The sequence below is a fragment of the Thamnophis elegans genome, chromosome 1, assembly GCF_009769535.1.
Source record: "Thamnophis elegans isolate rThaEle1 chromosome 1, rThaEle1.pri, whole genome shotgun sequence".
Taxonomy (NCBI): Eukaryota; Metazoa; Chordata; class Lepidosauria; order Squamata; family Colubridae; genus Thamnophis; species Thamnophis elegans.
Genome location: NC_045541.1, coordinates 94,347,751 through 94,360,488, shown reverse-complemented (window position 1 = coordinate 94,360,488; position 12,738 = coordinate 94,347,751). Strand labels below are relative to the sequence as shown.

Here is a 12,738-nt window from a genome sequence, read left to right as displayed (position 1 = left end):
CCTATATCATTATGGGCCTCCTTGTCTATTCTCCAATGTCTTGGGAGGCATCTTATACTGAGAAAAAATTGCTGCTACTGTTCCTATTATTATTTCATAACTATTAGGGAGATAATAGTTCATTATTATCAACAGAGGGATAGAATCATCCTCTTCTTATTAAAGAAATATTTCTTTAATGCAGACTAATTCTAGCTATTTCTAATTGCATCTTGGTCAATTCATTTCTTTTCACTGTTAAAAATGAAACACTTTTAATTCAGAGTAAGATTATGCCTATCCCCAATCACTGTGGATAGCAAGATGGGTAGCATATAAATTTAATAAATAAATAAAATAAATATGTTCTAGACTCCCCACTCACAGGTCACACTAACAGAGCGTATCTGATATGCGGTTTTGATTATGTTTAACTCTTTCAGACTGCAGACCACAGTTATTGCTCCTCACTTAAGGGAATTTGGGTGGCTTACTTTAGTAATCCCTAATTAATCATATGGCAGAGCTGGAGGGAAATACATTTTTTTGTGAACATGATTATTTGAATCTGTGTGCTGTAGTTAAGAGGATTAGGTAACATTAGCACACAGAAAAAAAACATTTCCGCTAATAGACTAAGAAAATCAGGCTATGGAACTATCTCAGAGATTACAAGGCTTCCTTTCTATTTCTGCTCTCAGTTGTGTGAACAAAAACACCTTCTTACATGGAATGGTTTTATACAATCTTTTCTTTTTATGTAATAGGGGTTGTTATAACAGAGATGCTTTTCCATTTCCTAATAATATTGGAATTATCATAGGTCTAAAGGAACAGGTTAAAGAAAGGGATGGTCATAAGCTGGAAAATGTGATCCAGCTCCAGCTCCATTTTCCCTTACAAAGGATAATGTTCTGTCTATTTTGCTTTAAGAACCATTTGATTGCCTGACTTTAGGCAGACATTGTTGAATAATGAAACGGTATCTACTGCTTAGTGTCTTGGATCAATGGTTTACTTCAATACTAAACTCATGTCTGTGCATGTACAGTTTAATCCTATTTTTCAAATATTAGAAGCCAGTAAAAAGCTTTGCTATTTTAGTTTTTTAAATTTTTTAAAAAAATATATACTTAGATTTTGTCGGTGTCCACATTTTCTTTTTGGTAACTCTTCACTTGCATGTTAATGATATGGGATTTACTAGTTTCCACGATTAAATAAAATAGTTGGAATTACAGTAGCTGCTACCTAAATTACTGCTGCGTTAACCAAGACATATTCTGAGATTTTAATCTTTAAAAAAATGTAGGTTTTGGTCAAGAAATAAAATGTTATCTTAGTATCACTAGCCTCATTCACCCAAAGACTAACCGCTCCCCCCACGATCTATGCCTAAAACTGTATTAAAGACTGTGAATTAGGCTTCTCTATCTTATTCTCACAGGAAACAACTTAGTCAAAGAGTAGGGATTTTGCTTAGCTTTCTTGTTGACTTTCTAAGCAGGTTGTTTGGGTGTGGGGAGGTATTCTACCTGCAGTCTGAAGTGGTACAGTCCAAGCTTCCTTCGCCTATTTATATGATTCTCATAACAAGAATTTATTTGTGGCAAAATGAATCATCTGGGAAAGCATGCCTTGTTGCTGTGAAATAACGCTAGATACTAAATGACATTGTGTGCATTCTAATACATGGATCATATGAGACAGGCTATTAGGGGGTGGGGATTCTTCAAACTTCTTGCAAGAATAAGAATACTTATATATATTAGACTAATTGACTATTTGTGTTCTGGGTTGTGTTGGATTTGTTTATCATTACCCATGGCCTAAGGCTTTAATTCTGTGGTCAGCTCCTTGCATGTGCATCCCACGGAAATCAACTATAATTAAAGTGCATACAACCGATGCCAGGTCTGTATCCCATCGTTTAGGGATTTTAAATCAAAGCTCCCTGTAGGAGTTAAGGCTATTTTGTGCTACCCTTTAGAAAGACATAGATGCATATAGCCATATTTAAAAGCAACAGGTAGTTAGGTTTTGAGGTAGAAGGCTCTGTCTTTCTGATTCCAGAGCCACTCCTTCCAGCCTGAATGGTTTCATAGCACAGAAAACTGATCCTTGAAAATGAAAATATTCTAGATATTACTTTTATTTTAAGATCAGGCTGTACTATGTGTATAGTATCTCATGGATCTCTTTCACTGAGTTCCATGGGTGCTATTCAGTTGAGATTACTACACCTGCCATTGTGAACAGAAGCCAATGAGATATAAGTGCTGAATAGTGCTTAATTACAATAATAATGGCATCTTAACCATTTTTGCACAAATGTGATCAGATGTTCAGTTTATGTTTCGTTGTTGGGATTTACTAATGTCCTTTAACAATACCGGTGTTCCAATCACAATAAATTAGTTGTCCCAATACAACTCTGGCTGCATGGCCAGTGACTTTCCTATGGGGATATGATTCTCCATCCCCATCAATTGAGGCACCTATTAAAGCTTGATACCATCTAGCATCAAGAATAATGGACGCATATCAATGTATGTCTGGTTATTCCATGTTTGATTGAAATATACTGTTAGTTCTCAACACCTTGGGAGAGGGAAAAAATTACATCTGAAAAACTATGATGCTTTTGCTTCCCAAGATAAGACCCCATAGGCAACCTGGACATGAAACAATGTCTTAGAAGCCAGCACTTGTCAACCTGGTGACCTCTAGATGTGCTGGGAATGCAGCTTTAAGTGGGATTCTGGGAGATGTAGTCTCCACTTAGCTGAAGGATGGAAAAGGCTGTTACAAGCAAAATTCAAGGAATCCCCATGGTCTGTAACCAAAATGGAAGGATAGCTTGTAGTGAAGACTAGAAAAGAGCACTGGGCAGAAGATCAACATTGACTTTTTTTAGTTGCCTCTTCTTTATTTATTTTTTCAGTAGTCTGATTTGATATTGCAAACACCTTCACAACATACAAACCCCCCCCCCCCCGCAAAAATTCCAAATTTGTTTCTCCAGAACACATATATGTCAATGGCAAGGAGAAGAGTCTCTCCTCTTTTAAAAGCATGTGGGGATTTTAAACTTAAAAAAAGGTCAACAGGAAAACTATGACAACAGCACCTTGACATTATTTTAATTCCAACGCTACCAGAATTTAAAAGCAGTTAACAGATATAATACTAACAGGAATAAAGATACTTACTGTCTAAAATGTAAACGGAATGTTTTGGTTCAATTTTTTTTTTTTATCGAAAAGAGGACAGTTTCTCATCAATTCACAATTGAAGCAGCATGCAATTTTATTTTTTAAATTTTTTTTAAAGTTTTCAATTCTTGGCAACGGCAACAAATCACAATGTTAGAGGAATGTAATGCAATTTTGTTTGTTTTCAAAGTTGTGCACAAATGGATTTTTTTTCTCCTTTTGTTCCCTTTTAGGTCATGGACATGTTCAATAAATAGATTGTGGAACCACGGTACTGTATAAACTTCCTTTATACATGCAGTCCATAAAATTATTTTCTTTCTTACTGAATAATTTACCCTGTTATGTATATATACAAATAGATAATTTTTGACTCAATATAATCTATCCAACATGAATCCACTATCTTCCCCTTTTGATGGTCAGTGTACAAACACAGGAAGTGTCTATTCTTATAAAGCGCCATCCAACTCTCTTTTTGTTATCCATGGTGAGAGCGCGGACGTAAGACTGAGTAGTTCGGCACTGGGAATTCCAGTACCTCTTGTCTATGCCCCTACAGCCTTCTTTTGCATAACCCTTCGTGCTGCACTTGGTCTCATAAAAATATTGCTTCAGTTGGCCTTTGGGCACTGGGACTTTTTCCAGGACTGTAACTGTTGCTCCAGACATGTCTACTGCAGTCTTTTTTTCAGCCGCTGTCACCCACTCACTAGTACTGTCACACACACTCAGCTCCCCACGGCGAGCAGGGTCAGAATGGCGCCGTACCCTCATGGACATGTTTGCGGCATCCAAGTAGTTTTTATACTCCTCGAGCAGGAAAAGCAGAGGAGGCTCCAAAGGCACTTGACTGCTTAGCATCACCCGTGATGAGTACAAGTCGGCATCCTTATTTTCTTTGCTGGGTTGGATGACCTGCTGCTCGTCCAGGAGCTCCTCAATGACATGTTCAAATGTGTCTGCCAAAGATGTTAATCCTCTGGTGGCGTCATTGGGCCCACTGAGGGTCTCCAGATTTCCCTGTGTCCGGAGACCAGGATAAGCCAAGCTGCCTTGTCCTCTGATACTAACTTCCTTCATGGGGGCAGCTTTCATGCAACTCAAGTATGAAATAACCATAGTAAGGAAAAGGATGGTCATCACTCTTTTCACTTGGTGGAACTGTTCAAGAGAAGAAAAGAAATGGAAAAGAAATTGAAAACAAATACATTTTTTAAAAAAAGCATAAGCTACACAAATAAGTTTTTTCCCCACAATAGTTGGAAAAAGCTAGACATTTATTCATCTCTCTATGATACGATACCTTCAAGATGGATTGGGATTGCACCTCCCAGAATTCCAACTCAGGACAGAAGGCTCATTGGCAACATTTCTCTGAGTTGCAATCAAACATATTAGGAGGGCATCACGTTGGGGAGGATACATTATAAATGTAACATGGATAACACAACCTGAAGTTTTATACAGGATCTGGTTCCTGTAGGACAGTAGCATGGAGAATGCTCAGAAACTTTCAGGAATTAATATTTGGTCACAGAGGTTTGGAAACTCTGGATCGGTACAGATAATAGAACTATGGCCTGATTTAGAAACTAGATTGTCCTATGATTTGTTTAACAGTGGTGTGTTGTTGAATAAATCAGAGTTATTTGGATTCTCCCAACATACGTAAGACATAAGGTATAGTTCACAAACCACAAAGATAGGATCCAAAACCAAACAAATTGCACTGTGGCTTCTTACAGTGTTTGAAATCCACCCAAGTACTACTCTCTTCTAATCACTGTACAACAGTGTTCCCCTGTTTTATTTTTTTATATCATATATCAAATGCTGTCCTTTAAGTAGCTGTCTACAGCAGATGCTCTTGATTGGAGTATCCTGCTAGGAACAAGTTAAAAATGTTTGCCTAGAAGTCCCAAGGCCTTTGTGGAGAAAATGTCACACTTTAGGCATGATAATTAATTATTCTCTATTTGTATGACAAGTGTTAACAGTATGTTTGGAAAGGTTACCAAGCATCTGTGATACGCTTGCAGTAATTGGAAAAAAATCAGAAAATTATTGTCTTTTGCAGGAAAATCTCAGTTTGGAGTTTGACATTATATGCACTAATTCTGCAGAAATAAAAGCAATATTATGTCATTTAAAATGGAAAAATATATTATAAATAGACGACCCAATAATCTATAGTACACCTGATCTACAAACAATCAAAAACATTGAAGAAATTAGCTGCATACAGATTCTACCTGCAAATCAGTCAGGTTCTAGAAAATTTTCAAGCATTAACTTCAGACAAGACCTTTCTTAAAAAAATAATGACCACTTTTACACAAATACCCAATAATAAAAGAAAGTAGATAGTGTCATTGTAACTCAAACATTCTGTTAACCAATTCTGAGTTTTAGTAATTTCTTGGAATCTACTAAAGTTGCAACTCTTCAAATTTTAGAGGGCAAGAAGTTTCATTATACAGGTCTTCATCCCCCATAACCCATGGCATAAAAACTATTAACAGATTCCCCTTAGGAGTTTCGCATAAACTCGGTTTATACTGGATGAGAAAACAGCCCTGCAGATACAGTATGCCCAGGTAGAACTCAGTTTAACATGTAAATAAACCACAGCCTGAATAAACCATGATTTGCATTACAGATCAGGCCATTTAGACTTGTTCAGCCAACTGTACCTGAAACAAATCAAGACTGAGCATAATGAATCTTCTTGTTTGTTGTTCATGGAATTACAGCAGTGACACAATGGGTTTTTTTTGTTATTTTTTTTTAAATATCATTTTTTTAAAATTTTCCCTTTCTAATTATAGAATACTCGAAGTGGCTAATAATCTGTAGTTATATACCAAATTTAAGATACCTCTGATCAGACTGCATGTTCCAAGGTATTCTGGGTGAATATAATCTGATAGCACTTTTATACTATACAAAGTTAATCACAACTCCTTTCTACTAATTGGAATGCATGCTTACTACTTTTGAACAGTTGTTTACAGATTCAAAGTAAATGGACATGACAAATGCAGATGTTTGGGTACTCTTTCAGTCAATGGTTTGGCAGAAATAATAATTTCCAATATTTTTATAGCTGTCCAAGATTAAAAATATCTTGGAATTTTTCTCCACTGTTTCTTGCAGAACAATTCTAGCTCAGAAATATTCTTAGATATCCATATATGCATTGAATGCCCCCAAATGATTTTCAAGACTATAAACTATGAAGACTATGCCAAAACATTTACTTCAAGATGGATTTTGTTGGGATAGCCAACTTCTTTCTAGATTTATTTTTTTCATGATTATGGAACATCTGGAAAATCAAGAAAAATCACTGGTAGAATTACTCCCAACTAAACATACTTGCAAAACAGAACCTACAAATTACTGCAAGCAATTGCCTGAAATCTTTACCTGACACTGGAGCAGGTATCTATAGGTCCACACAACACTGCTGCTTATACAATGATGTGCATGGGAGAGTCGTTAGAAGGAAACCTCACCGCAAAAACCATTCTCTAAATTGTGCAAAAGAAAAGCACAAGAAACCTGAAATATTTGGGATCAAAATACTTTGGAAAAATGAAACAAAAATTAAACTGTTGAGCCACAACTCCATAGGATACATCTGGTGAAACAAGGCCAAAGTACTAAAGAAAATCACATTTTGCCAACCATTGAGCACAGGAAATGGCTGTATCATGTTTTGGGGCTGTGTGGCAACCAATTCTTTCTCTGATGAGTTTAGCAAAGAAATAAAATCCAGAATAAACATAAAAATACACTTATTTGATTACAGAAAACACTCTAAAGCTATTAATTCTCCCCAAAAGATCTTATAAAAGTCTAACTGGAAAAGGTTTACAAACTTCGATACCTGCCATAGCCATTGTTTTGTTATTTTGATGAATAACAGCACACAGGGCTCAGCTACATAGCCTAGAAGGGTATATGTAAATAAAAATACCCCATTTAATATTTTCTGAAGACCTGTCCTCCCAACAGAGGTTTGTTCTCATAGATAGCATACTACCAAAGTAAGCAGAAGCCAGTCCACCATAGTCCAACATGAAAGCATGTTTGGTTTGGAAAAATGGAAGATCTCCCATGTGGACAACCAAAGATCTCCCATCTGGAAAGCCAAATCAGCCCGTGGGCCTTGAATTTGACACCCCTGGCCTAGAAGGTCAGCTATTTGGTTATGGGTTCAATGCCTGTTCTTCAATGGTGCATTATAGAGAAGACAGAAAAGTGACGACCTGCTCCAGTAGGACTAGAACTGAGGGCTACATCAGTGGTGTGTGTGTGTGTGTGTGTGTGTGTGTGTGTATTTCACCAGCTCAACATCATTTGAATCGGGGACCTCTGCCAAGGCCTCTGCATTGCTCTGCTCGTCAAAATGGAGCTTGGGAGGGCCACATGTGTCTCTCCTGAGCTCTGTTTTCATTGGCACAAGCTGGTCCTTTGCTGTTTCCAGGATGGGCCCATAGACCAGATCTAAGAACCCTGAAAGCCAAATCAGCCCGCGGGCCTTGAGCTTGACACCCCTGGCCTAGAAGACCAGCTATTTGGTTTATGGGTTCAATGCCTGTTCTTCAATATTGTTATAGCTGATGAACAGAATGGAGCCCTAGCTCCCTCAGAATAGTTGGCTCATTGTTAACCCTAAAATTGGCTTCCCCATTCCCAGTTTAATACATGTAATTAAAAGGACTCAGCTACTACTATAGCCTCTGCAGTGGGGAATTCTTGTTCCTGGTTATCGTTCTTGGGGAAGGCAGAAATTTTACTTCCTCTCTTCACTCCATTTAGAATATCATTTAGTATAGATCTGGCTTTAACATATAGTCATTTATTCCTCTTCTCCTATCCTTTTGGATATGCAGAGCTTTAGATATACTGATTTAACCCAAGAATCAGTAAAGTAATTTCTTAGATGTTAGCTTTTCTAAATACTTATCTAATGTCAGCATTTTGGCTGCAGGGTCTGGATGACCACTATTTGACAGGCAAGTGGAACAAGAAGTTCAATATTTTACTATCTACTAGTGGTTGATAGGTCAACTAGTCAATAATCATTAGAAAAATTATGCAGAAATACCCAAGTGTACTCATTGCGAAAAACACATCTCACACACACCAAAATCATTTTCTTGAACTCCTCCAAGAACATTTAGGGAGCACCTCCATAAATCCAGGGAATTACTACACAGCAGTTATGACAGATGAATTCTTTGCACCCATCTAGTGGTAGTCTGGGTGATAGGTTGAGAGTTATTTGGGGGAAACACAAATTTAAAAAAATATATTGGGTGTGGTGGCTGAACCTTGGAAGCACCACCCTAGCACATTCCATGTGGTGATTCGACATAGGTTTTCTTATGGTTGGTGCTTTTCAAATTTTAGTCAAGGACAATTGCCAACCGCTGTCATTATAGTGTGTGTGAAAGATCTGTGTGAGCATGGCCCCATTCCTGATACTTACTTACTTACTTACTTACTTACTTACTTACTTACTTATTTATTTATTTATTTATTTAATGTACATGGTCTGCAATCGTAATCAAATGATTTGGAGCGGCTTATTGAAGACCTGTTATCTTGATAGACAGCTTGGTCTATATCCATGTGATTTTCAGTTCTGAAATGGAAAGAAACCATGGCACCGGTTGTGTTTATTTACATGGTCTGTGAAACTCTGCCTAGCATCTCAGTGAACTCTTTCACAAGAAAGTACTGATCTAACCCATGCATAACATCAAACATCTCATCAACCAATAGACAATGGAGGGCATGGTTGAATGCTGTAATCAATTAATGTATGGAAGGTACATTCTGTGGCTTGGCAGGCTGGTAGTGAGCTTTAACAGAAAACCAGGAAAGGACCGTGGAGATCTTCTAGTCCAACTCACTGCTCAAACAGGAAAGCCTATAAAATGTCAGACAAATGGTTGTCCAATTTCCTCTTAAAAACCCCCATTGTTGGAGTACCCACAACTTCTGGAGGCAAGTTGTTCCACTGATTAATCATTCTCCTTAGTTCTAGGTTGGTTTTCTCCTTGATTAATTTCAATTCATTGCTTCTTGTTCTGCCTTCAGGTTCGTTAAGAATAGGTTTACTGCCCTCCTCCCCTTCTTTTTATTAGAGCACCTTATACTTTTCAGCCACTCTGCACCTTCACCTCATTTCCTTGGAAAAATAACTGCAGAGTGTAAGACCACTAACTCAGTATGAATTGACTTTTTGATTTCATACTAGATAGCTTGACTAGGATAACATGACTTATCCAAATGTACAGAATGCAAATGGTCCTTTTCTTGTCACTGAATTCGCTGAGTTTCTGGCTTGCTCAGCTAGCTGGACTTAGGGAAAAAATAAACTTAAGCAAACTGTAAACATCGTCTCCTTGAATCTTATTCATAAGTATTGGACTTTCCTAAACTTGTATTGCATGTCTCTGTCCCTGTTCATTTCCCCCTTTCCTTCCCCTCTTCCTCAAGCAAAGAGACAAACAAGTACATATACTGTGGTGTGTCCTCTTCTATAATGTTCTGAAAATGATGCCAGAATTTCAAATGATTCCAAATTTTCAGATGAAGATAAAGCATGAGGGATCATCAGAATAAATAACAATATGTCACCCGATTATTTGGAGAATTCCAGTTGCTTACGTCAGTAATGCATCTCAGACTTCTAAAAGATCATTTAAACTTTTCATAAAATTAATTTGAATTGATCCAATATGGCAGCATCCAATGCCAGATATTGGCATGTGGATTCAATAAATGTGTGGCAACATAGCAAGTGAGCAAATGGAGAATGGTAAAGTACATTTCCCCCCACCCCAATACCTTCTTCACCACCCACCAACCACCTGGATTCCCATCTTGCCCTCTATTTAATGAATTTTCATAGCAGATAATTGGCATTGGGAGACTGCAGAATGAGTTCTGGAGTTAGTTCATTACCAGCAGTGGCCCACACTTCTGAATTAAGAGGGTAGAGAAATATTCCTTCAGAGAATAGCTGGAAAGCGAAAATGCTGAGCATAATCCAGGGGTCTCATTTAGAACCTAAGATCTTTGAAATATTTATTTTTATCCCTTGCAGTTATCAACTACAAGCAATTTGAAATCCAGGAAGTATATTGATTTTAAAATATTGTTAATATGTTAAAGCTCTTCTTTCCAAAGTAGCTTTGAATATAGTTAGTCAAACCAAAATAAATACATTTTTAAACCGATTTAAATTTTATTAGGAGTCATTAATGGAACTCCAGAGAAAAAGAGCTCCACATTATATAGGGTGTCTGACTTGGCTGTTTTCTCTGGTAATGATGGTGCATGTTGAATGTTCATGAGTCCTATTGGGACCTGCATGGAAACACTGATTAAAATTGCCATAACTGCTACTGAGCTGCTGACTAATCATCTGGCATTGTGGAAAATGGGAGGGTTCTTCAGGCAGCATGGGAAACAGCTAATGCTCCAAGTTGGTAACAAAGTATGACCTAAATGTTTGTGTTGTAAAACGGATGCTATATTCTGTTGAATGTTTGATTGAAGTATTGTCCTAGGAACAGGCAATTCAAGATATAGGACATTTCTTGTCCTGAAACAATGAATGGTGTTTAATTCCATGTAATCAAGAAGTGCATGCAATTATGATTTAGTTCTCCTCTAGTCTACCCATGATTAGAGCCGAGGTGGCGCAGTGGTTAAATGCAGCACTGCAGGCTACTTCAGCTGACTGCAGTTCTGCAGTTCGGCTGTTCAAATCTCACCGGCTCAGGGTTGACTCAGCCTTCCATCCTTCCGAGGTGGGTAAAATGAGGACCCGGATTGTTGTTGGGGGCAATATGCTGAGTCTGTAAACCGCTTAGAGAGGGCTGAAAGCTCTATGAAGCGGTATATAAGTCTAACTGCTATTGCTATTGCTATTTTAGCCCTAGTCTACCCATGTGTTTTAGCCCCCACTGTAACAGTCCACAATTTGTCTAAAGCGCTTCAGGAACACTTTAAGAACAAGTGTGTTACTGTGCGTGAGATCAGATTATTCATCTGGTGAAGTAGGTTGGGCTGTTGCCAAGGAACATTTCTTCCATAGATACCCAAGACCTCATGCCTTTCTATGCTATTGCCAGCACTTAGGTCTGTCATTCCTTACATGCAAGAACATAGTTATCTGCAAGTATCTTCATGTTGCAAAGACAGGCATTAACAACATTTGTAAATACTTAATATTTGTTTTGCAGGAGTGAGAATATACTATGTTTCAACAGGCTCTTCCACTATTTTGTCTATGCTATCAATTAAGGACCCCACTTTCCTCCCACGTTTTATCACATACCATGCTACTATAAGTCAAGCATGACATACATAATGGCTGTCAGATGTTTAATACCCACTCATCTTGTTTTGCAAATATTTATTAGTATTTGCACTTTACTAATTGTGTTGAGAAGCATGGGGAGAGGAAGTCAACAGAAGGAGAATGAACTTAAACAACTCTCAAATCCTTATATACCAGAGAATAATGTGAGAGGATTTTTTTTTAGCAAAAAAGAAGAGGCAGTACAGGATGGCCAGTACACATTTTAATACTACCATGTTGGATTAAATAACGTAACACTATTCAGACCATTTCATCCCATATTTTGTTCTCTCAATGGAGTGCCTTTACTCTGTGTAAGCAATAAATGAAAGCACCCTAATATTAATAATAATATCCTGATACATTATGACATGCAAGATTCTTGGGAAGAATTTGATGTGGATGCAGAACTGAAACTGTGATTTCACATTTTGGGGTATACAATAATACCAGTAATCAAACTAAAGTCCGACGACAATAAGAACAATGAAACTAAGGCCAGCTCAGTTGCCTAGCTATCTGTTGTCTCTCCCTCTGTCTTCAAACAGAGGCAAAAGTTCATCTAATAAATATTACTTCTGAGTTCTATAACACAGGAGAACCCCTTAGACCTGTGATGGTGAACCAAAGGCATGTGTGCTGACATGCCCAGAGCCATCTCTCTGGGCATGTCAGCTGTTACCCATTTCTCTTCCTGGTTCTGACATGAACATGTGCGCTGGCCAGCTGGTCTCCATGCATGCAGAAGCAGCTCCCTGGCGTGCATGTGTGTGCCGGAAGCCGAGCTTCCAGTTTCTGAGGCATGGAAGCGCACCAGCCAGCTGGTCTTTGCATTTGCGTGCATGCCATAAACCAGAAGACCAGATGACCAACGCACATGCCCATGCCAGAAACCGGAAACTTAGCTTCCTGGTGCGCATATGCATACCAGGAAACCTCTGATTTCTGGCATTCCTGCACGTATGTATGTACACTCCCATTTCAGCACTTACTGCCAAAAAGATTCGCCAACACTGCCTTAGACTATAATGGAAGTTGTAGTGATAGTTTTGAATAAGGCTGTTAATACTTAGCAAGCAATGTAATTACTAGTTTATTATTATTTTAAGTAGTAGCATTTTTTTTCAACATCCAGCTGGTGGTCAAGGTACC

The 12,738-nt window shown here is 38.0% G+C and overlaps 1 protein-coding gene across 1 annotated transcript; it reads right to left on the bottom strand.

Annotated features, from left to right (window-relative positions):
• Positions 1 to 3,596: 3,596 nt before the first annotated feature.
• Positions 3,597 to 12,283, bottom strand: BDNF (brain derived neurotrophic factor). The gene is made up of 2 exons (XM_032228844.1): positions 12,269 to 12,283; positions 3,597 to 4,358 (listed from the first exon to the last, which is right to left on the bottom strand). The coding sequence occupies exon 2, from the start codon at positions 4,335 to 4,337 to the stop codon at positions 3,597 to 3,599; it is 741 nt and encodes a 246-aa protein (XP_032084735.1). The 5' UTR covers positions 4,338 to 4,358; positions 12,269 to 12,283.
• Positions 12,284 to 12,738: the final 455 nt, after the last annotated feature.

Bases quoted from the DNA above. Each gene is read 5' to 3' on its own strand.
- BDNF (XM_032228844.1), bottom strand. From the start codon at position 4,337: ATGACCATCCTTTTCCTTACTATGGTTATTTCATACTTGAGTTGCATG.